The sequence below is a fragment of the Hippoglossus hippoglossus genome, chromosome 3 (genome assembly GCF_009819705.1).
Source record: "Hippoglossus hippoglossus isolate fHipHip1 chromosome 3, fHipHip1.pri, whole genome shotgun sequence".
Lineage (NCBI taxonomy): Eukaryota > Metazoa > Chordata > Actinopteri > Pleuronectiformes > Pleuronectidae > Hippoglossus > Hippoglossus hippoglossus.
In genome coordinates, this window is record NC_047153.1 from 5154103 (window position 1) to 5179348 (window position 25246).

General features: G+C 42.0%; 1 protein-coding gene and 1 long non-coding RNA gene across 43 annotated transcripts in view; one reads left to right on the plus strand and one right to left on the minus strand.

The window, feature by feature from the left end:
• Positions 1 to 799: 799 nt before the first annotated feature.
• madd (MAP-kinase activating death domain) overlaps positions 800 to 25246 on the minus strand; it is a 47452-nt gene continuing 23005 nt past the window's right edge. For 7 of the 42 annotated variants that reach the window (XM_034581161.1, XM_034581158.1, XM_034581156.1 and 4 more), the window contains 23 exons: positions 24066 to 24125; positions 19979 to 20087; positions 19650 to 19730; positions 19259 to 19445; positions 18937 to 19087; positions 18403 to 18606; positions 16890 to 16940; positions 15408 to 15511; positions 15217 to 15300; positions 14485 to 14643; positions 14043 to 14163; positions 13224 to 13286; positions 12023 to 12143; positions 11767 to 11872; positions 11544 to 11654; positions 10970 to 11077; positions 10400 to 10564; positions 10240 to 10312; positions 9521 to 9627; positions 6949 to 6957; positions 6278 to 6347; positions 4114 to 4160; positions 800 to 3323 (listed from right to left, as the gene is read on the minus strand). In XM_034581161.1, the coding sequence (XP_034437052.1) occupies positions 3210 to 3323; positions 4114 to 4160; positions 6278 to 6347; positions 6949 to 6957; positions 9521 to 9627; positions 10240 to 10312; positions 10400 to 10564; positions 10970 to 11077; positions 11544 to 11654; positions 11767 to 11872; positions 12023 to 12143; positions 13224 to 13286; positions 14043 to 14163; positions 14485 to 14643; positions 15217 to 15300; positions 15408 to 15511; positions 16890 to 16940; positions 18403 to 18606; positions 18937 to 19087; positions 19259 to 19445; positions 19650 to 19730; positions 19979 to 20087; positions 24066 to 24125 (2405 nt within the window). In that variant the 3' untranslated portion in view covers positions 800 to 3209. Of the gene's footprint in view, positions 3324 to 4113; positions 4161 to 6277; positions 6348 to 6948; positions 6958 to 9520; positions 9628 to 10239; positions 10313 to 10399; positions 10565 to 10969; positions 11078 to 11543; positions 11655 to 11766; positions 11873 to 12022; positions 12144 to 13223; positions 13287 to 14042; positions 14164 to 14484; positions 14644 to 15216; positions 15301 to 15407; positions 15512 to 16889; positions 16941 to 18402; positions 18607 to 18936; positions 19088 to 19258; positions 19446 to 19649; positions 19731 to 19978; positions 20088 to 24065; positions 24126 to 24967; positions 24986 to 25246 lie in introns of all 42 variants that reach the window. The other 35 variants (XM_034581189.1, XM_034581174.1, XM_034581170.1 and 32 more) reach the window with 28 other exon arrangements.
• On the plus strand, positions 3745 to 24959 carry LOC117759200. Its single transcript, XR_004613449.1, has 3 exons — positions 3745 to 3758; positions 18750 to 18762; positions 24626 to 24959. It is a non-coding gene; the product is annotated as an uncharacterized LOC117759200 (long non-coding RNA).

The following is a 25246-nucleotide window of genomic DNA, read 5'->3' on the forward strand; positions in this document are numbered from 1 at the left end:
GGTGGCAATTTCTGTTTAATAATGATACTCTACTGTATAATAATACACACATAACATTGTCTCTCGGAAAGTTCAATTCTAACACCTGCAGGTGGGCTCACCCCACACAGCCACCTATTGTAACGTGTATAGAATGAACACAGAGCATAGGAGAATCACTTCACTTATACAATCAGAAGCCCCTCCCTGCGAGGAGCCAAAAGGTATTCTTCAGCTTCCTGATGTCTGACCAGGTTGGGCAGAGTTCCTGTCTCAGATCTCCGTCCCAGACCCCTGGTGTGAGACAATCTGTCTCCGAGATCCTCTAATCTTCATTTACAACATCAAAAGACCCCAGTCCTGTATACAATGCAGAGTTCCCCTCACCCATCTCTATCAGACACACTAAGTAAAACCCCTGCAGTGAAGCAATTGCCAAGTCACACATGTGGGGGCCATAAACACTTATAGTCCCCTCTGCAACTCTTGTAAGTCATAGAAAACATTTGTTATCTACTTCTTCTAAATACATATCTGTTCTTCTATTAAACATTACACAAATGCAAAATCTGCCATTACAACACGACATCTCCAAAATAACTTGAGGGAGTTCTCTTACATTTGGCAAAAACAATCTTTTGGTTTATAGGATTAACTCATTTGATTTTGGTGGCTGAAGGTCAAAGGCCAAGGTCACAGTGACCTCATGTTCTGTCAATGTAATTTATCAGGACGGCCTGTAGGGACTTAATGAAAACTGTTGTGTCCTGGCTGAGGTTCTACGGAGTTCTACTAAAAAGCACGATGAATCCACGGAGCTTCATTTGGGACAACTTTTATTTATATTGCCAAAGCTGTATATATTCTATAAATACTTTTTCAGATACTGGAATACTTCCACCTTGCATCTCAGTAGTTGTGACTTCTCGTTACAGCAGCTGGCCAAGTACAATGACAAGAGATGAGCTGGAATAATCCAGTTGTAAAACAAAAAAACGTTTTAACTTAAGCAGAAAGAGCCGTGTCCTGTTCCCGAACCAATTTCACAACAGCTTCAGATCCGGTTTGGTCACGTTCACACCGACATGCGGTGTCATTTCATGAGAGGAACAACATTTCATCAACATCCCACTGATCATTTTCCTTTTACAGCAGTTAAGTTACTAAAAATACGAGCATGTCAGAATCAAAATAAAACCTCTTTCCAGTGACATGGCTGTACCGATACATGTATATTGCTGATCAGGAGAAAACTGTTCACCACAGGAACGCACACGTGCACACACACAAATACACACAATTACACAAACACACACTCACACGTACTCTCGTTGTGATGGGACCAGATTTAACACAAAACAGAGACATTTAGAGACGGTGTGTTTTCCGCAGGGAGCAGGAAACCAAACTGTCGGGGGGAAAAAAAATTCGCTGCCAAGTTAGTTTTTTAACATTTTGATGCAGTGATGTCAAAGCAGGTGGTTTTTCTTGGTTGTTCACTCTGGTTACAGTTTGTTTTTCTTTACTAATATATTGATCATCTTTACCTTTGCCGAGCAGGTTTTCATGTTTTCGTTACTCAAACTACTGAACCGAGTTTTGTGGAGCGTTGGGACTTGACCCCAGGAAGAACCTCAGTACATTGTTAGGTCACATCTGGATAAACGAGCAGATCCAGGAATTTTTTGACCCGCTTCTCTTTAACATGAGACGAGGTGTTCGTCCTCTGAGCTGTTTGAGTTTTACATCATTAGTTGGACAAAACAAAAAACTTTTCAGAGTTTTAATGAATCGCTAATGAAAAGAATCATTACTTTGATGACAGATTCTTGGTCATTCTTGGATGGATGTAGTTAATTATTACTCAGAGAAAGTGGCTTGAAATACCTGGATATCATTTTCTTCATTAACAAGTGAAACTAGGTCCAGTTTACTTATTTTTAACTCTGGATTTCATTTGGATGAAATCAACATTAGTCTCTGACGAATCTAAAGATAATAAAGTTTTAACTCTGCCGCTCATCGAAAACGCCTGCTGTGACATCACTGTTTGGGGGTGTGGCCCGAGTGCCAAACGCCCTGTGGTTTGTACAGTTTTTTCCTGTTTGTGATCTGAAGTAGATTCACTTTTAAAAAGACAAACACTAAACAGTCATGTCACATTGAATCGTCATATTCACATCAATCGAAACGTAAAAAAAAAAAAGGAACAAAAGAAATCTTACATCTTACATTCTCCACCCTGTGAAGCCAGTGAACTCCACTAGCTCTGGCAATGGCTAACTACTCATTAAGTATTGCACATCTAGCAAATGAACAATTGGTAACATTACTCTTTTTTTCCAGGGAAATGTACAGTCAATAAATGTATATATTAAATAAATACTATATATAGAAATATATATATAATATTTATTTGTCACAGGAACATGCAGTTGATAACAGAGCACGGACGAGAAGTTTTACAGCAGAACTAGAACAGTTAACTCAGCCTGGACGGCCGAGCTGGAGAACACACGTCTGAGAACACGTCACATTACCGAAGGGTTCAAACACCTTGTAAGAAGCGTGTACATGCGGAGCTCCGGTGCGGTTTACAGAAGCGTTTTTCAGCGCGGGACGTCCTGCACGATGAGAAGCTCGCCCCCCCTCCTTCACCAGTTTAAACTTGGAACAGACTGGAACTTTACAGTAACCACGGAATCACAAAACAACTCACACAGTCGTACGGAGACGAGACGAGAGGGGTCTACTCTGCAGTAGAAGTCAAGGCTGTGCACGGGACCTGCATGCACTGTGTGCCTCAGGATGGGGGTGGTCGTGGTGGTGGTGGGGGGGTACTCCTCCACAAACTGTTGAGTCTTGGCAGCAGGAACGACAGGAGACGTTTCACAGAGTAGAGTCGTCACTTCTCTGGAGTTTAAGGAGCAGGCAAACATTTAGCTAGGTCATCAGAACGACAGCGACGAGGAGCTGGAAGTATTTACATGACATCACGGACCAAACACGCCATCACAAGAAGATCTAAAAGGGGTACGAGGGTCTCGTATATACACGGGAGAGGGGGCGGGGGGGAGGGAGGGGGCAGGGATCGTGTGCTTAGAGTAAAACTATGGATTGTCAGAAAGTCTGTGGTTTAAGAGCCGAGATGCCGTTTCAAGTAGAGAGGCACACAGAGGACGATACGGGGGGGGACAGGGGGGGGACGGGGGAGGCGAGGGAGGTGTGGACTAGCTGGGAAGGGGTCTCGGCGAAATAATCTTGGGTTTCCCTTCCGCCTCCTTCCCCTTCACGGCCGCCACGTAGGAGAAAAGGCAGAGGACGGAGTAACAGATCTGATGTGCCTGCAGACGCAGAAGAGAAACCAAGATGTGAGGTGACGTCTGTGGTAAAATATCACAAGGTGCAAAGTCTCTGAAGCAAATGAACTCAAGATATAAAAAGTTGTCCTGTGGAGACTCTGACCAGTAAAAGACACTGGAGGGGTTTTTCCTCACTGGTGTTTGTTTGAACATCTCCAGGTTCATGATGCTCTGATGTTCTGCTCATGGCAGCGAAGCTCTAACGCTTCAGTTCAGACCTGGAACCAACATCTGTCCTCAGAGATGTGATCACAAGTCGACAAGTCCGTCTGTTCACACCTTCAAAAAAATGTTTCCTGAACGTTTCTCCTGTGATCAGATCCCACTTCTCTGAATGTGGTTTAAGTGTTTAGGGCTCAGGACACATTCAGGGGCGAGTTCAGACCTGAACCTATGATCAGATCACTCAGGACAGATGTTGATATCAAGTCTGAACTGAGGTGGAGCAAAGTGCGACAAAAACAACCATCAGGCAAACCAGGATGTAAAGATTGCTCAATTAAATTAAAATTAGAGTCTCCCAGTTATTTTTATGAACATGAAATAAGTTAAACACGTCTGTCCAACGTCAAAGACACGAGAAATCTCCACAGGGCATCTTTTAATATCCGTCCTTAATCTGAATTTCACATTTGCCTGAATTCAACTCAGAAAACTTTCCGATTCACCAGTGGAATTTATGTAAACGCTTTATTTACAAGTAGAGAATCAACAGTTTATTCCCAGATTATCTCCTGGGAAGTTTCCCGGAAACAAACACTAGAGGACTCACCATGGGCGTCTTGTACTTGTGGATCACCACTTCTTTAGTTTCAGGAACTACGCCGATGCAAGAGACAAAACAAAGAATTCAAAGACAGCAGGAACCTCAGTGAGTTCATGTCTGAGACATCTGGGGTTTCACAGAGATGGACAATCAACAAGGTGTTAAAGAACTGAAGAGGAGCTCCACACGTCGGTCAGGAGAACGTCCAATGTTTGACAAATGGCTGCTCTACTTTTAAAGAAGCAGTAAAATCCCGGTCGTGTTAAAAATAGATCAACAATCTGTCAAACGAAACACTGGAGGTGAGACGCTCATGACCCACGAGATGGACGAAGGAAAAACACAGATGTGTTCTAACAAGAGACCAAAGAGTGTGAAGTGTCAAATAGGAAAAAGAAACCAAAAGAAACCAGAGCCCGATCAAAGATATTCTGATAGAAAAAAGTTTTTACTTTTTTCTTTTTACAGATTATAGTATATAAATATATATTGGGGGTAAATAGAGAAAGCAAATATTAAATTGAGCTTTAAGCTAATTTATACTAAACGAATATATCTATGTACTTGTGTGTGTTAGAATATCCACTGATATGATATAATTTTGAGACATAACAATATTTTTCTCCCTAAAATAAACTCCAGAGTTGGTCGGGCTCTAAAATGACAAACAAAAAAGAGAAAACAGGAAGTGAACTGAAAGTCAAACGACATGAACAGAGAAGCAGCTACAAGGCCAAAGACCCTTTGACCCGGGACCATGTCCCCGTCCACAGGACTTTTCATTAGTAACTGTGAATCCAGAGCAGAGATGAGGAGGCGGAGATCTGGAGAGATGAAGGGGGCCGGGAAAACATCCTCCCCCCTCCCCCTTATTTATATATATTTATATATATATATATATATCTTTATATATAAATATAAAAACAACTCCAGTCCCACCACAGATCTCCACTTGAGGCAGAGACGTCAGAGAGAGAGAGAGAAAGAGAGAGAGAGCGAGGACCAACGTGGGGAGGAGGGAATCTGGGGTTCAGCTCCGCAAAAAAACGAGAAACAAAAAGAGAAGCGGAGGGAAAGTGAGAGAGAGGATGGAAACTAAACGATGGATGAGGAAATATTCAGCACAGAACTGGTTTGAATAAGAAAGGAGAAAGGTGACAACACTTTACCTGCTGGAGAATGAAGGTTTTCATAGTGGCAAAGATGAGGGCAACATTACAAAAGCAGCACAGAGACACGACAGTAACCCAGCCTGGCTCTCACACCTCAACCTGCTCCTCATACTGATGATATGTGTTGATCTATAGATCAGATATCTGTTACCCTCTTCTCTTCAAGTCTTTTAAAATACACGTCTAAACTACTGTTTGCTTCTTATTATTGTTATATTTGATTTTATATATTTCTGAGGCCTTTTAACACTGAAGTATCCTGGATATGTTTTTTCCAATGTAAACGAAACTAGTGATTTTCTTAGTTTAAGAACTAAAACCTTTACATTTTCTTTGCTCACGGTCAAATGGTGATTTTCATTAAACCTTGTTGAAAACCATTATAAACACTTTTAAGCTTGAATGCATTTATTGATTTACTCATTTACTTCAGGGGAAATCTTTAACTCATGATGCGTGAAAACGTTCAAAAAGGTTTATTATCCAATTCTCTTAAGGCTGCTGATCTTCTATATTTTCATTTCTATTCAAAGTCCCATATTTGACAATTTTTTGTGTTTTATTTAAAGAAACATTTGTGGTTTAAGAACCTAAAAACATTTGAATCTCACTCTTCTGTCTGGAGCAACAAAATGATTATTTTGTGTTGGTCTTGGAGAAACTTTTCTGATTCCTGCCTGTTTTGGTGAAGTAAAACTAACATTTGAAAATAGTAGCCAGGCTGTTGTGTCCTCCCACTTGTCTCCACGTGGTAGAGACGTGTTTCTGTCCCTCTTTAACGCCTCCACGAACAGTCGCTGGCTCTCAACTAAAGAAAACCACATCCTGTACAGAATTCATCCATCACTTTAACACCTGCAGACATCGGTGGCTCAGCTTTTCCTCCAGGAGAACGAGTATCCAATTTATTGAACCCCTTATTCGTCAATACGTTTGCCATGAAGCTGAGTTACTGCCGTGCCGAGTACAGGCCTAGAATCAATAGATGGTGTAATTACCAAATTCCTCCAGGACAAAGACTCCCTTCACTGTATTGCACTTTTTAATGTGACTCAGCTCTATGAAAACCTAAAAACAAACAAAAAAACAAACAAAAACAAGACAGAACATTATTAACTCAACAACACTGGATGAGAAGTAAACACTTTGTATTTAAGAAATGTTAAACTGGGTTTTAATCAGTATGAAAGGTCAAAATAAAAAAACGACTACACATGGATGCAAGCTTTTAACGGCTAATGAAAGAAAAGAAAGTCACACTATGAGAAGTTTCCATGATCGAACGCATACATGGGCGACGGTTAAATGAGGAGAAATGCACCGAGTCCGCTCAAAGCTCGGGGGGGGGGGGTGCTAATGACTCGTTTCATCAATGAAGTGTGTCACAACTTTAAAGATTACACTTATATTGTTAAACTGCAAAGTGATTTTTTTTTTTTTTTTTTTAAACAACACAACACATTTCTTCTTTTTTTTTACGCTCAGTGATGCAATATGGGCCCAAATGATGCAGACATGGAATTTCCATACAAAAATGTAGACAAGGACACAAACTTAGATTTTGCCAAAAAACAGCTACGACAGTCAAAAGGAAAAGATAGAGGAAACAAAAAAAGGAACCCAATAAAGATGTAACTGCTAATAAGCAAACACAGCAGAGGTTGTGTACCTTCCGCTCCTTGCAGGGGGAGAGAGCATGGGAGAGAAATGGTTTGGATTATTATCGGACAGAAGAGCACAGACACTCGACGACACTCCCGAGAGGGCGCTATCCGCAGGAGCCTCGTGCGGAATTCAGATCAAGAGATCTGGCTGAGAGGTTTCCAGAGCCAATATGAGAAAAATGAAAAATAAAATAAAAAAGGTCACAAGACGAAATCGGCCCCCGTAAAGGTAGAAAATGGAAAAAAAAAAGAAAAGAGGACTAGGGGTTTGACTAGGGGGAGAGCTGGATTCACCTTCTGGACTTTAAACATCTCAGTCCCCCAGAGCCCTCCATGCCTCCTCCTCCAGCAACAAGGGCTGGCACCAACACCACTTGCTCACACAGCAGCACCGATAAACTGAGGGCAGCTGATGGAGAATAAACGCCGCTACGTGAAGGACGTCACCTCGGACACGACCACGATCGCTGCTCATTCACTATCATGAAGAATTTAGTTTTACTCCTAATGAGGATGTTCCTGCTGTGGAATCGCAAAACTGAGCCTCTTTAGGAATAAAAACAACTCGACCCCTTGAAATGTGAAGCACAAAACTTTAACGTGAAAAGTAGAAGCAGGAAGAAGAAGCAGGAATCATAACAGTGACTCAGTTAAAGGGTCAGTTCACTCAAATTATAAAACATTATTCTAAATCCGTATCTGATTTTATCTGCCCTTCTTTTATTGTTTTCACTCTTCCTTCAGCTTTTTATCCCTCAACTAAATCCTGAGTGAAATATCCGTCACCACTACTTTCACCAGCTAGTGTTTATCTTCCTGCTGTTCGATGTGCGACAGGTCGAGGACACTGGGTTTTTAGAGCCCGTCTCCTGAAACAAGCTACGACCGACAACAAACACCAGGAGAGAGTGAACTGAAAGGGTCGAGATGGGAGCTGGAAAGTCAAAATAATGAGCTGAGAGATGCTGAACTGCTTTTGTTACGTTAAACTATTTCCTCTGCAGAGAAGCATTAATTTGTAATACCGGGCAAATCCACCTTTATAAAAACAAACCCCCAAGATGCAAAAGCAAACAGCATTTAGTCAGGGACAGCTCTCTGATTGGTTAATTGCATGTTATGTCCAAAACACACCCCTGATTGATTACGAGACTAAATACAACCCTTTGAACCACACGTCTAAACTTTGTAATAAAGATGGACGACATGACGGCTCCTCCAATGTGAAGCCAAATCACCTGGATCGCCACTTTATGGATTATAAACCCCACGTCCTCTATGCTAAGATGGTTTCGGTCATTTCTTTTCCTACTGATGAATATTCTTGTTCCTGTTTCTGATCAATTTGGTCTTAATCATTTAAATGATTGATTAACTTGATTGACAGCTGGGACCAAATCGAGATGTGTGACTGGGACCTCGATGCTGCAGCTCCACCTAAAGATCACAACAGGATATTTAAGCTTCACTTTTGTAAAGTGGGAGGAAGTAGACATGTCGTCGGTCTTTATATTCAGTCCATACTCCTGCTGCAGACACTTTTTTGTGCCATTAAACGAGTGGATTTGTACACAGCCTGTATGCACTTCAGACTTAGATCATTAAAATAGAAGCCAACCATCTCAGACCAGGACAAATTTAACCAAAACTGTCGTGGATAGACACCACGAGCGCTGAAGAACTGAACGTTTGTCTAATCTGAGTGAACTGACCCTGAAAATCACGTTTATTGTTGAGTTTAGTTTAAAGACGCAGGACGTGTGAGGAGAAACGCTGCTGTTCAAGCTATCGGACACTTTTGTGTTGTTGTGTTAAAAGATGCCGAACACTTCTGACGTGTGTTAACAACACGAGAGGCTGATCCTTCCGCGCGGTCGCTCCTCAAGACTATTCACCTACCGCACATTGTACAATCACAGCTTCACACACCTGAGAGGACAACGTACCGTCTATCGCTACCTGCACAGACGTGAAGACAACACACGACGATGTTCAAGGGTCCCAACTAAAACGTGGAAGTTGCTATTAAAGAGCCAATTATTAATGAAAAGTCGTTGCTGGAGATCCTCCATCGTACCACTGACGCACAACACACACACACACACACACACATTAACACTTCATCTCCTCCCACACAGTAAATGAACATGAGGTTTGAGCACCACAGATGTCGAAAAGAAACTCGTGTGGAAGGATGTGTTAATTAATGTTTGGGGGAAACGCATGCACACAAAGACACACACACACAAACAAACACAATCTGAAAACTTAAAAAAGCAAATCCATAAAAGCAAAAAAAAAGCACAAACGGAAAGTCTTCCTCTAAAGGAAAAAAAACATCAGATGGGAGTAAAGGCCAATCAAATGTTGTGCGATCGGTCGTCTCTGCCGTTTTGAATGAGATTGAGTTTTTAATGACAATAGAGGAAGATCTGACGAGATGACGGGAAATGAAACAAACACGTGAGACGAGCAGAAGGACGGGATGAGCTCTGAACCATCAGGAGGGATTTCTTTGTTTTCATGCCCTCGTGTGAGATGAAAAGCAGTTTCTCTGCGCTGGTTCAGCCCTCTTACCTGGCTGTGCATGAACTTAAGGTTGATTCCTTCCAGTGTGACCTGCAGCAGTCCACCTTCGCCCGTCTTCATGTCCTGGACAGGAAACTCTCCGCCCAGCTCCGGCCCTGAAGGAAACCACAGCTCAGAGGTCAGAGCTGCTGTGGATGATTCGTTCTCAAAAAGCATCCAATAAAACCACATGCTGCCGGGATGCAGAAATCTTTTAGCCTATTCTAGTTGTGGATGAACATCGAGGGGATTTAAGTTAAGATGCTGATGAGAAGAACTAATTCAAAACGTAGAAAATACAAAGAAACAGATTTTTCGAGCTTCTGCAGAGATTGACCTGCTGAAATAAAACACTGGAGTACTCAACCAATCAGGCATCTTCAGCACTACAAGCCCCCCCACCCCCCAAAGGTAAAGTACGACCGCCGAGCAGAGACGAGCGCTTTTATTTTGATATAAAATGGAACAGAAGGTTTAAAGGAATTCACAGGACTGCAGAGCAACACAGAGCTGTCATGGAGCTTGAAGTTTCCCCCAAACTGTCTGTTACGATTTGTTCAGGTCGATATGAAACTTCTTTTTGTTGCTGCAGCTCATCCAGAGAAACATTTTGTGAGAAGAGCAGGTTGTAAGGACAGTTTTTGAAAGAGTCTAAGATAAATAAAGACCGAGGAAAGAAAGAATAAGCAAAAAGATAATTCAGCACAGCGAGCTCGCTCTCTCCTCACCTGGTTTAATGCTTTGCTGTCTGGCTGCAGCTCTTTCCATACTGTCTTTAACACAGTAGTAGAGTTCACGACACTGGAACGCAAAAAAGCAAAGTTATTAGAATGAATCGGCAACGTTCTCCTCCAGTGGATTAAAAGTACAGGTCGTCGGTATCCTGACCTTTTTGGTATAGAACTTGTTGAGCTGCGTCTCTTGGCCGTTGCGTCTCCACAGACACAGAACCTTGGTCTTGGGGCAGTACGTCATGTTGATGAGTTTCTCGTACCACCAGCGCTCGTAAACTGTGCCGATGTTGCTGCGCAGGACGATACAGTCGTCACAGACCTGAAACAATCACCAGTGAAGAGTTAAATAAGTTAATTTCCACAGAACTGATTCATTAGAACAGAGTTATTCTACCTGCTCTGCTGCGCCGAGTTTTTCATTTCAACAGAAATAATGTTTTAATGCTGTTATTTATTCCAGCTCGTGTATTTTTACTGATCAATGTTAAGACAGCTTCAAAAAAACATATAAAAATAATTATCTTGATGTTTTTATTTTTCAAATTAAAAGTCTACTTATGAGGAACAGCAGAAAAACATTTGGTGTGAAAATCCTAAAAGAAAATACAAATTAATTCCTTATCCACTCTTGACGTAAGTAAAAGATAGTTTGCAGAATTCTCTTATGTCACAAATAAAGCTCTATTCATAGTTGGTCAAATGGTGGTTGGTGAACTTCCTCTACCTCCATGAAGAAGATGTCTCCTGTGGTGTCAGTGCCGGCGTGAACAACAAACGTTTGCTTCTTGATGTGACGGCTTCCACTGGGCCTGATGGACCACTCACGGCCATTCTGAAAATAAAGCACAGACCAATTATCAATCACACAGGAACATTAAAGGTTTCCTGGAAATAACCATGTAATTAGCTTCTAATTATCAGGAAAACAAAGACAAAGTTGTTACGAAGTTATGAAAGTTGATTTTATAATTTATGCCGATTATCTGAGGCGTGTCCATGAAAGAAAAGGTCAATTTAAACCACAGTAATTATACATTGGTCTTCAATTTAATGACAGTTCTTTTATAATGAATGTTTGTTTGTAGACAGATGTTCACCTCCCCCCCCACTCTGATCCAGCCTTAATACATGTAAACGACTGGATGTTAAAGCAACTCCCTCTTTTCATCTTTAATAAGAACCAGATTACTCAATTCTTTTGTAGGAGAACTTCCCAGGAAACAATCATGGACGCACGGAGCCATAAACCGAGGCAGCAGCAGCTGAATCAACTGAACAAACACAGGACCGATATTCACCATGTTTGCCAGTTTGTCCAGCATCTCGTTGATCTCCTGGCTGTACGTGAGGCCGATGTGGGACTTTCCCATCAAACGTCTCACTTTCTTCCTGATGTCGTTTGTGGTCAACTAAACAAATATTAAAAAGGGAAACAAACAGCAGTAAAAAAAAAAGTCAAACAGGAAATTAAGTGAGTGATTTAACGGTTTCGTGATATGAATAACAAACAGGGCTCCGTACTTTCATCATGAGCATGTACGCTATCATGTTGTGCAGCAGAGTAGCCAGAAGTCTGTCCTCGTCATCCTCCAGACGCTTTCGGTCATGATCTCCCAGCGACAGGTATCTGTGGTGACAGACAACACACAGGAGGGAGAATTAGGAGTTCAAGGGAGGTGCTGGGATCAAACTCACAAGAGGAATCTGGTAACTGTGAATAGGTGATGCTAAAATTATCCAAAGATGAGGCAGAAAGAAAACGTCAGCCGTGTGGAACCTTTCGATCATCTCCTGAGGCCCCTGGTCCATCCCCATGCCCTCGCGCTCCAACATCACAGCGTCTAGGAAGGCGTCCTCCCAGAACTGCAGCTGGTCCCACAGGGTGGAGCGCTCTTTGCCTGAACACACCACGACAGAGCACGTTCAGCTCCACATCATCACAGCTGATCCATTCAAAAACAACCTAGACCACGTAGGTGCAGCCACAAGAGAAGCTTAAAAAAGATTTCTGTCCCGATCGAACGAACTTAATTAAATCGAATTAAAAAGATTAAAATGTTCTGAAAACAGTCAGCAACAAAAAACATGCACATGTATATGCAACTGATATAAATATATAAACTGATATAAATATATAAATAATTTATTAGACATGCAAAAAAAAAATCACATTATAATAAATTAGACCCTGTTACAGTTACACTATGCTTATTAAGGGGATTTGTGGTGAAGCTCGTAACATAATAAAATATTTGCTCTAATTAACCTTAACTATTTGGCAGCTTTTTATAAAAGGAGCATTGTTGTATTTATAAGAATAATCTGATGCTGCCTTTAAATGCTGCTCAGTCAATAATAACTGAGGAAATAATATTTAGTTTTATTTTGATAGCGGCTCTATACAAAATTATTAAAACCTTACAACGAAGTTCATGTCTCAACTTTAAGGGTCAAACAAACTGTTTTCACAGGAGGTTAAAAATGTGTTAAATATTTCACTTGTACCTTCAGTTTAACCCCCCCCCACTCGTATATCATCAAAAGAAACTAATTAGTAATCTTGACATTCTCCAGTCTTATCCAACAGGTGGTGTCTCGTTTGAGTGCGCTCGAGTCATTATTACATTTCCGACAGCACTTGAAGGCAACGTGCACTCATCCGATACGCGAAGCCATGAAAAAGCTTTTAATCCAAGTCGGTCGGACGACTGTGAAAATGCAGGTGAGCAGCGGTGAAAGTGACGTGAGTGGAAACATCTCGATCTGCCTGTGAGGGGAAACTCTGACCAGATTCTGCAGCTGAGCTCATATTTCCACCTCTATCACAGACGTGCAGATCCCCAACAACACAGGAAATACCCCACATCACATCAAAGGTAACACACAGAGACCGGCAGATCAGTGGATACACCCCCCCCACACACACACACACACACACACACAGGGAAAAAAGGGCAAAGGCAAAAGATTAGCCCTACTTAGAGAAAAGGTTTCCATGGCAGCATCCTCTAGTTGATCCCAGACGGAGCTCTTATCGCGGCCTGGAAATATTTCCCAGGAGGAGCAGCAGGAGGGAAGAGGAGCAGCGAGAGCAGGGGGGGGGGCGGGAGAGTTAGTCGAGGAGGTGAGGAGGTTTAATGAGAGCAGAGCGAGCAGAGAACCAGAAGAGGAACAAGAACCAGGACAAACAAGGACAGACCACGTTTAATTACTCTTATCTTTAGACTTTGACCTCAGAATATTAAACTAGAAATATATATAAATATATATATATATATATATATATCAGCACAGTGGATTCAAAAAGCAATATCTTATAAGTGTTTATCAATGAAAAAATTGTGTTTCCTTAAACATTCAATCACAGTTATGTGTTATTCCTTTTATAATCTGTTTTCACGCTTTAGCGACGTGTCATTTAATTAACACAACTTCCTCCTACTGAGTTCCTCTTCATCACTATATAAAGCTGGACAGTTACATCAGGCTGTAACCTCATCGTTACACAGCTCATTAACATGACACCACTTCTCTGTCATCACGTCTGACTCTTTTCCCCTAAGAAAATTATCAAAAGTTCAATGTGGTCAAATTCTCAGGAAAACCAAAGCAAATGACTCTTTACCTTCGTGGAAAGTACCTTTTAATATTGTTAGAAAAAACGATGCAGAAAAATCAGAGCAAACTACCGTGACAGAAAAAGTGAGGGAGTGAGTAAATGGAGGAATAAATATTCAATCACACATTGACTGACGTAACTGTGAGAGAAGGTCTCTGAAGCAGACGGCGGAACGTACCCAGCAGGCCTTCACAGAGGTAAATCCTCATACTCAGGTCCTCCAAGGGCTGAGGGGGGGGCCCCTTGGACAGAGCTGGGACGGGATCTTTGACGCCTGGTTTCAGAGTGTGAGTCCTCCCCTGGAAAAACAAGACAGGGTCATTTCAGTAAACTAAAGAGTGGAAATTAATGTTTGATTTAAAGGATTCAAGCCTCTGAAACTGGGCACCCGAGCTAGGTGAGCCCCAACAGACTATCATTCGTAAAAGAAAAATCCAGAGCTTTTAATTTTCCAGTTTTTTAATTCACGCAGAAACCCTCCAGTGATTAATCTCCAGGCGCCTTCTCTGACTTCATATTAAGCTCATAATTCAATTAACTAACAACCAAATTAGATTTACTATCTCAACAAAGAGGGGGTATAACCTGCACATTCCCATTATCCTGAGTCTTTGACTTACAAACACTGAGCTGGTGGCTGGATTGGTTTCTATCTCACTGTCGGAGAGCGTCCCTCTGGACTGAGTCAGATGAGCAGCCATCCTCCCACCGAGGCCGTCTCCCGCTGTGCTGCTCAGGTCACTGTCGGCTCCCAGAGTCTCCCCCGAGCTGTTGCTTATCTAAACATAAAGATCCAGGTGCACGGATGAAACACAAGTGCAGAGGATTTTGTAGAATTGGAGCTTCAGGGACTCAGATTGATGCCTAATCGCTCTGTGTGGAATAAAGTGGCTTCAAACTAACAGCATCTGAAACCTTCACGTGTGGTGTGTTGTGTATGAGCTTCCAGCTCTTCTTTGAAATAGATTTTTATAGAATATTGATTTAAGAATCTGTGTTTTCAAAGGTTGAAATATTCCACCGGGTTGTCCATAATTTTTGCTCAGTTCTTTTTGTATGCATGAACTTTGTCTAATGACGGTTTGATGCATGAGCGATGTTAAATATATACACACACATAATATACAGGAATTTGCAGCCCTCAAACTGAGTGTTATCAATTATTTGTCCGACTAGTAAGTTTCATGCTGCTAACAATAAGCTAAACGTGGCAACATGTTTTTATAATTATAGATTTTCAAGAGGAAAGACAAGAGTGACAAAGTATCTGAGTTTTACAGATATATATTAGTATTGTGACATATGTATGTAGAATACAAAGGGACAGAGTATCTGAGTTGGCCGTGCCCTACCACTGTGCTGGCCTCTGAGTCCTGGCTGGTTGTTCTCGTCAGGATCGGTGGCTCAGAGCTCGTTACCGACTCAGTGTCGCTCTTCTATAATTAGAAAACATAAAGACAGAAGAGAAGAATTTGGTTGTTGTCATTATCACTATTTAAGAGATAATATGCAGCTTTTCTCTTTTTTCCCCCCATTTGCTAACCTGAGAGCCAGATGTGACACTGAGGCCACTGTCGGCACTGATCTGTGATTTCTTCTCCTCTGCATCGGCCACCTGGGGGCGCTGCTGCTTTGCTCCTTCAGACCCTGCAGGGCACACATGATTATCAGCAGGTCGTCGTGAACAGAACCTACACGACCTTCTTACCTCGAGGAGTCGCCTCACTCAAAGCCACCACCACAGCACAGCAACACTGACGCTACAACCATCTAAAAGTGCCAAAGCCTCCATTTCAACACTGCATCACACCGGAGACACAGCGAAGCAAACAGTAGAACACTACCTCACTCGGGGCATGAAATGATATCGAAGACTTTAACTTCCTCCAGGTAAAAAAATACAGACAGTTATGCACTTTATATTTTTCACATTTTCTGTATCCAGTGGTGAGTTTGTTTTTTCTAAAAAGACCAGACAGAGAAGTGACAAAAGGGGGCAAGCAGAGAGTGCAGTCAAATTGGGGGAAAAGTTACAAATGAAATAAATAAAACAATAAAACTGCAAGAGCGTGACATTAATTCTCAGTCAATGCTGCAGATGTGGCCCAAGTTTCACCAAAACCAACAGACACAGGCAGTTAGGCATGCAGACAAACTGATGGACGGTAAAGGAGACATTTTCTGTTTCAAGTGTGATTTGTATTTATCAGGTGACACGTCGAACCTGACACTTCCTCGTTTGTCTGTGTGTGTTTTTTTTTTTTTGTGACACTTCAATTTTGAAGATATTTAATAAAAATGTTGGCTGTAAATAGGTAATTCCCAGCAAGCCACTTGAAACTGGAAAAAATACAGTTAAAAGAGCGGGACAGGGCGGCAAGTTTTCATTTCTGTTCATCGGGATGCAGGGAAATAAAGAAAAACACACTGGAAAATAAACTTACTTTGCTCAAGCTGAAAAAGTGACTAAAAATAGCAAATACTTGATTCTAAACGCTGTTAAAAATATATAAAGTTCTTGTCTGACTAAAATGCATATAACCATCACATATTAAAGTCATGGCTGCTGAAGGAACTGAGAAAACAAACCAATACATCCTCATCTTAAGTCTTAATTAAACACAACATGAAACATAGTTCAAATTGTGTTCCAATTTCTCACAACACTTCATCTGTGAGAAATTGTCTGACCCTAGTTGTCGTGTAGCCAATACTGCAAATTCAATGAAAACTACTTAATATGATGAATTAAGTATCATGTTCACTTTGTACAAAACATCAATATATTCTTATTGTAAAATGAAATTACCCCGATCGACCTCTTCTCTCACATGAAGACTCTAAGCTGGTATATTATGGGTTATCCATTGAGTACATGATTATTAGGAGCATTATTAGATTTTAATTGTTCATCTGTTAAGACACGGGTGAGGCAGGTGAGAGAAGGGGGTGGGAAAAGGTCAACAGCCGAGCACCCCATTTGTTATTCTTTTTTTATTTTTCTGGTGTGTGAAAAGTGTCTTACTCTGTGGTTTTTCCAAAGCTTTTTGCTTATCCTGGTGCTTGCTCCACAATTCTACCCAAGATGCATTGCAAGCAAGGAGAGAAAGACAGAGAGAGAGTCAGAGAGCGGATTGAAAAGGCATGTATGGTGGATGAGCATTCAAATCAAAACAAAGAACTCAACAAGCAGTTAGAATCTGTCATTGCTAAACATAGGCGTGTTGTAATGTTTGCATGTAGCTGTGGTTTAAATCTGGACAAGATGAAACGTTTGGTCTCTCGTCGTGTGGGTCCACCGTGTGTGACAGCTACTACGGTAACATTACAACAGCCAGAGCTCCGGTTCCAGAGTCCTGGAGAGCCACACAGTGAAGTCCGGCCGAGCTTCGGCTCCGAACCGCAGGACACTGACGCCATCGACTGCATGTGTGCGGCTCTCCAGAGCAAAGGTTAGAGAGAAAGAGAGCGACAGAGAGAGAGAGAGAGAGAGAGAGAGAGAGAGAGAGAGAGAGCTGGATGATCCGGAAAAAAAGAGCATGGGATGGGGTTGAGAGGCCGACTAGCCAGCAGGTGAAATGGAGCAGTTGCAGAAGCCGGGATGCAAGTCTCAAAGCATTCTGTAGAATTGAAGGTGCAACTTCTAAAAACAGGAAGAAAAGGGGTGCAGGTAGGAGAGGTGTCAGGGTGGTTGACTGAAGAGTGTCCCCCGTATACAGACCCAGGAGAATTCTCAGAGAATTAAGAGGTAGAGAGAGTGTTAAAGATTTTCTCAATCAATTGGTTCTTTGGTGACCAATAAAAGAAGCAGTGAAATTTGTCTCTTTACTGGGACTGTTTACTGGGGAGCGATGCTTCCACCCTCCATGCTAATAGCAGAGGAGCTGCCGTTTTGTTTCTACAGCACGCCTCGCAGAAACCTGCAGTAACAGGCACAAGACCGGCACCGATTTTTGACTTATCGATGCACGTACCTCCGGTTTCCTTCGCCCACTACTGCAGATTTAGGATATTGGGAGACCAAAACAAAGACATGCATTCAAGGTGCTAAGAGGCTGACAACAGAAGTCCAGAGGGGAGGCAAACAGGGGCACAGATGTTTGAGGGAGGGGGAGACAAACACACGCAGTCCAGGCTGAAGGACAGGGAAATATTCCAGACACTTTTTCATGTGACATCACGTCTACGATGGAAATCTTGTAAAAAATGTGTAAGTCTGAAAATTCAGACTTTAGCTTTTCATTTAAAATTATTTTGTTTAGGTTTGAAAATCATTACTAGGCATAGAAATTCCCCTCTTGTATTTTTATAAAGGGGATTTTCATGTTGTGCTGCTGCTCCAGTGTTTGAGGTCAAAGTGTGTGGAATATTTTAACACCTGTAAGAATCTATCTGAAGGGATTTTTCTTTGAGACGGTTGGAGGGGGGTGGGGTGGGGTGGGGGAGACTGGTGTTCAGGTTGATGAGCTTGTAGGGGGGCTGGGTAGGGGGGGAATCTCACAGTGCACATGCAACCGGGGCCGGAGTGGTGTACACACCAATCGAGGCAATAAAGTTCTCCTCGTTCAGACTCCGGGTATCAAAATGGCGGTCTCCTTTCCCCGTGGGGTGGTGCGGCAGCTGCAGGTGGGGAACATTCAGGAGGCCCTGAGGTCGGGCAGTCTCCATACGACCAGACGGACTCTCTTTACTCCCCGGGCTGCCAGCACTGTCTGTGGGGCTTCGCTTGCGCTTTTCTGGGTCTACACCGAGTTACCGGGATTAAGGTTCCAAAGACAGAGTTCATCAAGTTAAGAAGAGAAGTGGGAGAAATATGTGGGGGGTGCAAACTGGGAGAGGGTTAGCAGTTTTACACAAAGAAGGAAAAACAGCGAGGAAATATTAGCTTTGCAGTTACAGTTAATGTTAAGAGTCAAAATCTCGCATGCAGCTTAAAGCTTAATATTAACACAATGCAAAGACATGGAAACGTGTTAGTAGAACAGGGCCACTGCTACTATGGTTCCCAGCAAACTTCTAATAAATTCATCAAATGTAAACATTCCTGTGCTAAACACCTTTGTGTGACGTACCTTTGGTTTGATAATGTGTCCGTGCTATTTCCAATAGGCTGAAGACACTGGCCATTCCTCCAAGGCCTGCGTTTGTGTACGAGTGCTCCAGACTGGAAACTGTGCACTTCAAGATGTCCAGCATGCCTTTGTAAACCTTCCTGCTCACCTCCTAGAGGCAAGACACAGTGACACGGCTTATAATGAGATCAACAAGACAAGTGACAATACAAGTAGCTCCTGGTCTGACGATAGAAGACCTCAAACGTCTTCTGAGAAAAGTTCATTGCAAGTTCACTTAAAAACATAAGAGTTGCCACAGGGGCAAAAACAAGCATCTCACCACGTCACGTATGATCTCCTGTCGGGCATCTTCCTCCGACTGGACGGCTCTGTTCAGTTTACTCAGAACGAAGACGCGAAGCTGCTCATTCTCCAACAGACGCCGGACCTTTTTCATGTTGAGCCAGCCGACCCCCTGACCATCGAGAACACTCTGCACCACCTCCTTCAAGAACTGCTGGTTCTCACTGGGAAAAATAACAGTTTGTGTTTAGTTCAACGGAGGAACAGGAACTTTTCCTGCCCGCTCCAAGTAAAATGTACAGAAAAATGTCAGATTGAGCCAATGTGAGAGTGCAGCAGGAAACATCCAGAAAATTCACAGCGAGCAAGTGGGCGTGTCTAACAAATAGAATGCAAATATCTCAGGATGAAAAAGAGGAGTCATTTACGAGAGGACGAAGATGTCAACTTGGAAAGACGACGAAATTCGAGAGTTTTTGGTCATAAGGGTCGACGCCGGTGTTGATGTGCTGTAAACACAAACAAGTTATTTCCACAGGGGAATTTATACGTCCTGTCCTGACTCCTGCTGCTCTACACAAACACCACTGCTCGCCTGAATGTTCTGGACATTATTCTCTTGTTGTGAAGCGTCTGACCTGCACCCTCTCCTGCTGCGTTCTTCATATGTGAAAAACAAACTCTGCAAAATGTCTGGACCCAATTTTCTGGTGTTGGTGTCTGAAAGTGGCGTGGAACATTCGGAAGAATCCATTACCTCGTGTTGTTGACTCGACCTTGAGGAGAGGGGGATTCTCTCTTCACTGTGGGACTGTGCTTGATCACCGAAGACTTCTGGTCAACGAGTGCTCGCGGTGCACGTGCGCCTGGAGGAAGAACCACACACATCAGGAACCATAAACCAGGACGAGAAACTACTTTCAAACCAAGTTGTTTTTTAAGCTAACACGTCAAATACAAAAGAGAGCAGTTGACTGTGTGAAGAGGACACACACACCTGGAATCTACTGAAGGTTATCTACTGCTGATCAGACAAATTACTGGAGGTGCTAGAGTCTATTATTACAACAAGAGAGGTGAAGGGCAAATCAAACAGGGATGGTTCACACACCACACACACACACACACACACCACACACACCACACCACACACAGGTGTCCCAATGGTGCTCTTGGTGGTGACATCACACATTAGCAGCATAGAGATGTGAGGTCAGACAGAGGACAGTCTGAACAGCAACTACATCAGTGACGTCATGCATGAAGGAAATAAAGAGATGAGTGGATGATAAAGAAGATGATGAGCCACAATTCAAGGACCCGAGCTCATTATAATACACATTGAATTGATGCTGCTCAGCATCTGCAAGTGAACCTCTTGGGTCAATCATTTTATCATTATATTATATTTCCCTCCAACAAGGAGGTTGTGTTTTCATTGTCATCTCTTTGTCTGTCTGTCAGCAGGGTTACTCGAAAACTACAAAACCTATTTCCATGAAATGTTGTGCGTGTGAGGGGGTTTGGATCAGGACCCAAGGGAGAACACATTCAATTCTGGAGCAGATCGGAATAACGAGCAGATCCAGGATTTTTTTTCACACTTTCTATGAAGTAAATAGGTTCTACTCATACACAAGTTGATGCTTTTAATTAGTGTTATTACATGAGAATGTTTACAAGCTGTCCTCAAACTGTCTATTGCTACAGTTCCTCTTTTCAGCCTCTGTCTGAAAGACTTGGTTTTAGCTCATCTCTCTATACGACCCCCCCCCGTCCTGATAAAGCCTGCTCTGTTGGTATTAGTCAACTGCTTCCAGCACGTGTAGGAAATGTCAGCTTCTGCTCCCGCTCTACATGGCTCTGTCAGGGGGTGTGTCGGGCTAGTAGCTAGCAAATGTGAGGCCCTAATGATGTGACATCACGGTTCCATGACAGGACTCTCTGGTCCTCGAGATGTATTTGGGGTCACTGATGTGTCAGTACTTCATTCTACAGAGATGAGTTTTATCTCAAGTGGTCCCTCTCCTCGGTCAGTTGTCCAACTCCAGAGCAGAATAAAGACTAGAACATTCACAGCACCCAGTCCCCTTCTGTTCCTGCCATGAATCTCAGACTTGGACTAATCAAGAATCATCCACTGTGTAATGCTGGTGTTTCTTATCCCACCTCAGGCACTTGGCCTTGTTTCTGTGAAGTATTTTAGAAACGACTTCTCGTCCTCTCAGGCGACTACAACAGAGCTTCTATTCTTTATTTAGAAAATTCTGCATCAGTGAAAAAGCTCTTTCATTTTCTATCTTTCAGGAAACTAAACTTGATGCGTATGTATATGCAACTTGATCACAATACTTTCTTTGCAACCAAAGATCTTTTTAGATCTTTAGAGAATCAATTAAGCAATTCTATGACCATGATTTCACATTCACTGCAATACAATAATCTCTAGACAACACTTGAAATGAAATACAAGAAGTTAACGTTTTCTTTAGGATGCTGAAAAATGCAGGTGAACCAAGTACAGTCAGTCACATCACTACTGCCCACACTGTGAAAAGTGCATTCAGTGGTCGTTGTGTCACTCCTGTGTGGCGACACAAGATTTTTAACGTTTGTATTGTGGTTTTCGGTCGTGGTTTCAGAATCTTTACACAACTACAACCAACAGGAAGCTGAGACAATCACAGACATAGAAAGAATCTCTGTGGTAACAGCATCGGTCACATTTAACCCCTCATCTTACCCGGTCAAGCTGAAATCATAGTAAGTCAAGCTGACAGACTCTTGGGTGTCTGACTCATGTTAGACAGTTATTTATAAAGATGACTCATTATTAAATACATGAAAATGTATATATTCATCAAATTGTGTGATGTCTACGGTTAAGAGATTTCTTTCTACACCATCTAATGGTATTTGAACATTCCAAGCGCATGTGTGACATTTCACCTTTTTTATTCCAGTTCTCTCTGTGGCTTCGTCACATAATTATATTCTCCTCTGGACTAAGGATTAAATTATATTGTTTCTGTATATCAGCAGCTCTAAGGAGCAAACTGGCCCTACGGATAATTATTTGGTTAAACTTGATGCATAGGAAAACATTTAGACTGAAAGACGAAACCTAATGGAAAGCTGCATGAAGAAAAAAGGAAGGAAGAGAGACTCAGTGGGTGAACTCTTTCAGTGGAAGCTACAGGTAAAGTATTCTACCCCTGCTGGCCCGCTGCATTGATTTTATAATTGGATTGTCACAGTTTATGCATCGCACGATAATGGAAGCACTGCCTGATGAGCAGTGTGCAGGTATGGGGGCGGAGGGCAAGTCGTTCTGGAGATGTTCTCATGTTTGTTTTGTGAAATGGATTTCTGATGTGCAGAGATCCAGATTATTCTCTTCATAACTTGTAAAGTTTGTTTTCCTTTGGCAATTTTTAAGGGTTTTTATCACATATTTGTCGTCTGTAAAGTCATCAAGTCTGTCAGCTTCTTATTTATTCATAAGTGATCGACTGTGACTAAGCAGACTCCTGAGATCTGTGTCTGTTATCTTGGAACGTGTCTGTGCGCTGCGTTACCATTGTTGCGGTATTATATACGAAAGTAGCACATAAATAATGTACAGTTATGAATGTGAATGATTGTGACACCAACAGAAGCAAAATCCAGCAACAAATCCTGCAGGATAAGTGAGGAGACGTTTCATGTTTTACAAAAGAGAAATAAAAGTGGAAAATGGAAATGTGTAATTTTCTTTCATTTAAGAAATATATATATATTATACTTCCCATTGCTTTCATTATGTATTAAGTTTCAGGACTGCAATTATATCAAATGCCAGCTAATGCATCTTGAGCTAAAACTAATAAAGTCTGATATATTACTCCTTCCTACATTCACCCCTCCAGGACGTTATAATGTTCAGTTTTTATTCACGGGATTATTGAATGCATTCTGTGGAACTCTTGAATTGTAATGCATTATATCGACATGTGTTATTTTCGCATAGACTCGCTATTTAGTAAATGGGGTAAATAGTATAAACACGTGTCCATATGATGCAACATCATCAGCCTCCAAACTGATCATACAGTTCAACCAACACATCTCGGAATCCTTCATGAAGGAGCATTTATTGTGGGATGTATTTTTAGCTGGGTGCCTAAAATACATAGCCAACTGAGCTTTGCAGCATCATGCCTCATCTATAGAATCTGCTGTGCTATCCAAATAACTGCAATGCCCGGGAACCATCTAGACAACCATTATGTTGCCTGATGAAAGCCTGACATTCACTGATAAAAAAGAAAAAAACCCATTCAGGTTCAGAATTTGCATAATTTTCACTGGCGTCACTGCTCATTGTGCTCAGCACAATTAAAGCTTGATTCGGCCCAACCCCCATATGTTCTCTGTGGGAGCGTAAAGGACAAGAAAACAATGGCAAACAATGGATGTGGGTAGATTAGCTTCATCTATTCTATTCTTATCCTGTAACTCCAACATCTGCTTCCGTGTTTTGTACTTCATTTGCCTCCCTGTGGCTTTTTCAATTTTTCCTGTGATTGCTGATGTTGGTTCAGGTGTATTTTTCTAATGAAATCTATTCAGAGTCACTTGTGATAGAGTTACTTCAACAAATAAAACCAGACGTACTGTGGAGTGAAAAAACAACAATCACTATGAATGGCAGCATGGTAAGACAAAAAGACTCAATGCTCAACTGGATCGTTGATGACACACACAGTGACTGGAATGAGGGACAGAGAGAGGGGGATGCTGGGAGATGTAGTTGACTGGCTTGGAGAAGCATGCAGCTCACTCGATTAAAGGGCAGAACCCACCTTCTCCGCTCCCCGGGCCGGCCTCAGTAATAATCTCCATTAGAGAATTTAGCCCAAATACTGCACACAAAACCCAGAATTAGTGCCGCGAAAGAGGTGGACAGAGAGAGGGACACCGGCCCAGACACAACCAGTCTGAACATCAGCCCTTAACAGACATGCACACTCAACATGGCGCCAAAACAGAGAAAGAAAATGAAAGTAAAGAGGAAAAGGGCAGACAGACAATAGAATAAATACGTACTGATGGTGTGTCAACCCTGAAACTGTTTGAAAAGATGTCTTATGCTGTATGTGTATAAGCTCATATTCTTAGCAATGACTGGAGTTGTTTTTCAATCACCGGGAAGAAATCGTATTTTGAGCACAAAGACAGAAAAGATAATCATGACTAACAGAAGTAACAAGTGTGATCTTCAAAGATTCATCACCGTTTCTGCCAAAACAGTCTTAGACCTCAAAATAGGGAAAGAAACACACAACAATGGAAGCCACAACACACGCAAGCAAAGCAAAAACACATGAGCATGGGCGGCAGGTGGGATTTAAACTTCCAACAGCAATCCAAATACATATATTATGTAAATGCGGGTAACACGGATTAAACCATCCTTCTGTGGTAAGGATGTGCAGATGCCACACCAATAACGGTTTGTCGTCACACGTGAAATCCTCTGACTATAAATGCATCCAAAAGACTCCCACCAGTCACACAGAGGGGAATGGCAAAGGAACGGAAGGGGAGGACATGGATAAACATGATTATGGCATTAAAAGGGGTCTTCTATCTTAGTCCTATGTTAAGGAACAGGGTGTAAGATAGGGAAAAAAGGTCACTTCAAGGATAAAGGAACGCCTAAGTCAGGGGGCTGAAACAAACTACCACACCAGACGTAACATACCCGGGCTGTCAGGGGAATCTGAACGACAAAGACAAAACACATCATGTTCAAAAGGAACAGAACTTTTTTTTTTTTTTTATGGCAGCTATTCCACACGGAGTGGAGCTATTGAGTTAGGTTACCATGCTCCACTTCTCTTTTTCTCTCAGTTAGAGTGAAAATCCAGAAAAACAGAATTCATATTTCCGTCTGATTATTAGCCATTAAGTGTCACTCCCTGTAATTTAAGCAAATCTTTAAAAAATGTATGGGCTGTGCAAAATTAACTTATTTCAGAAT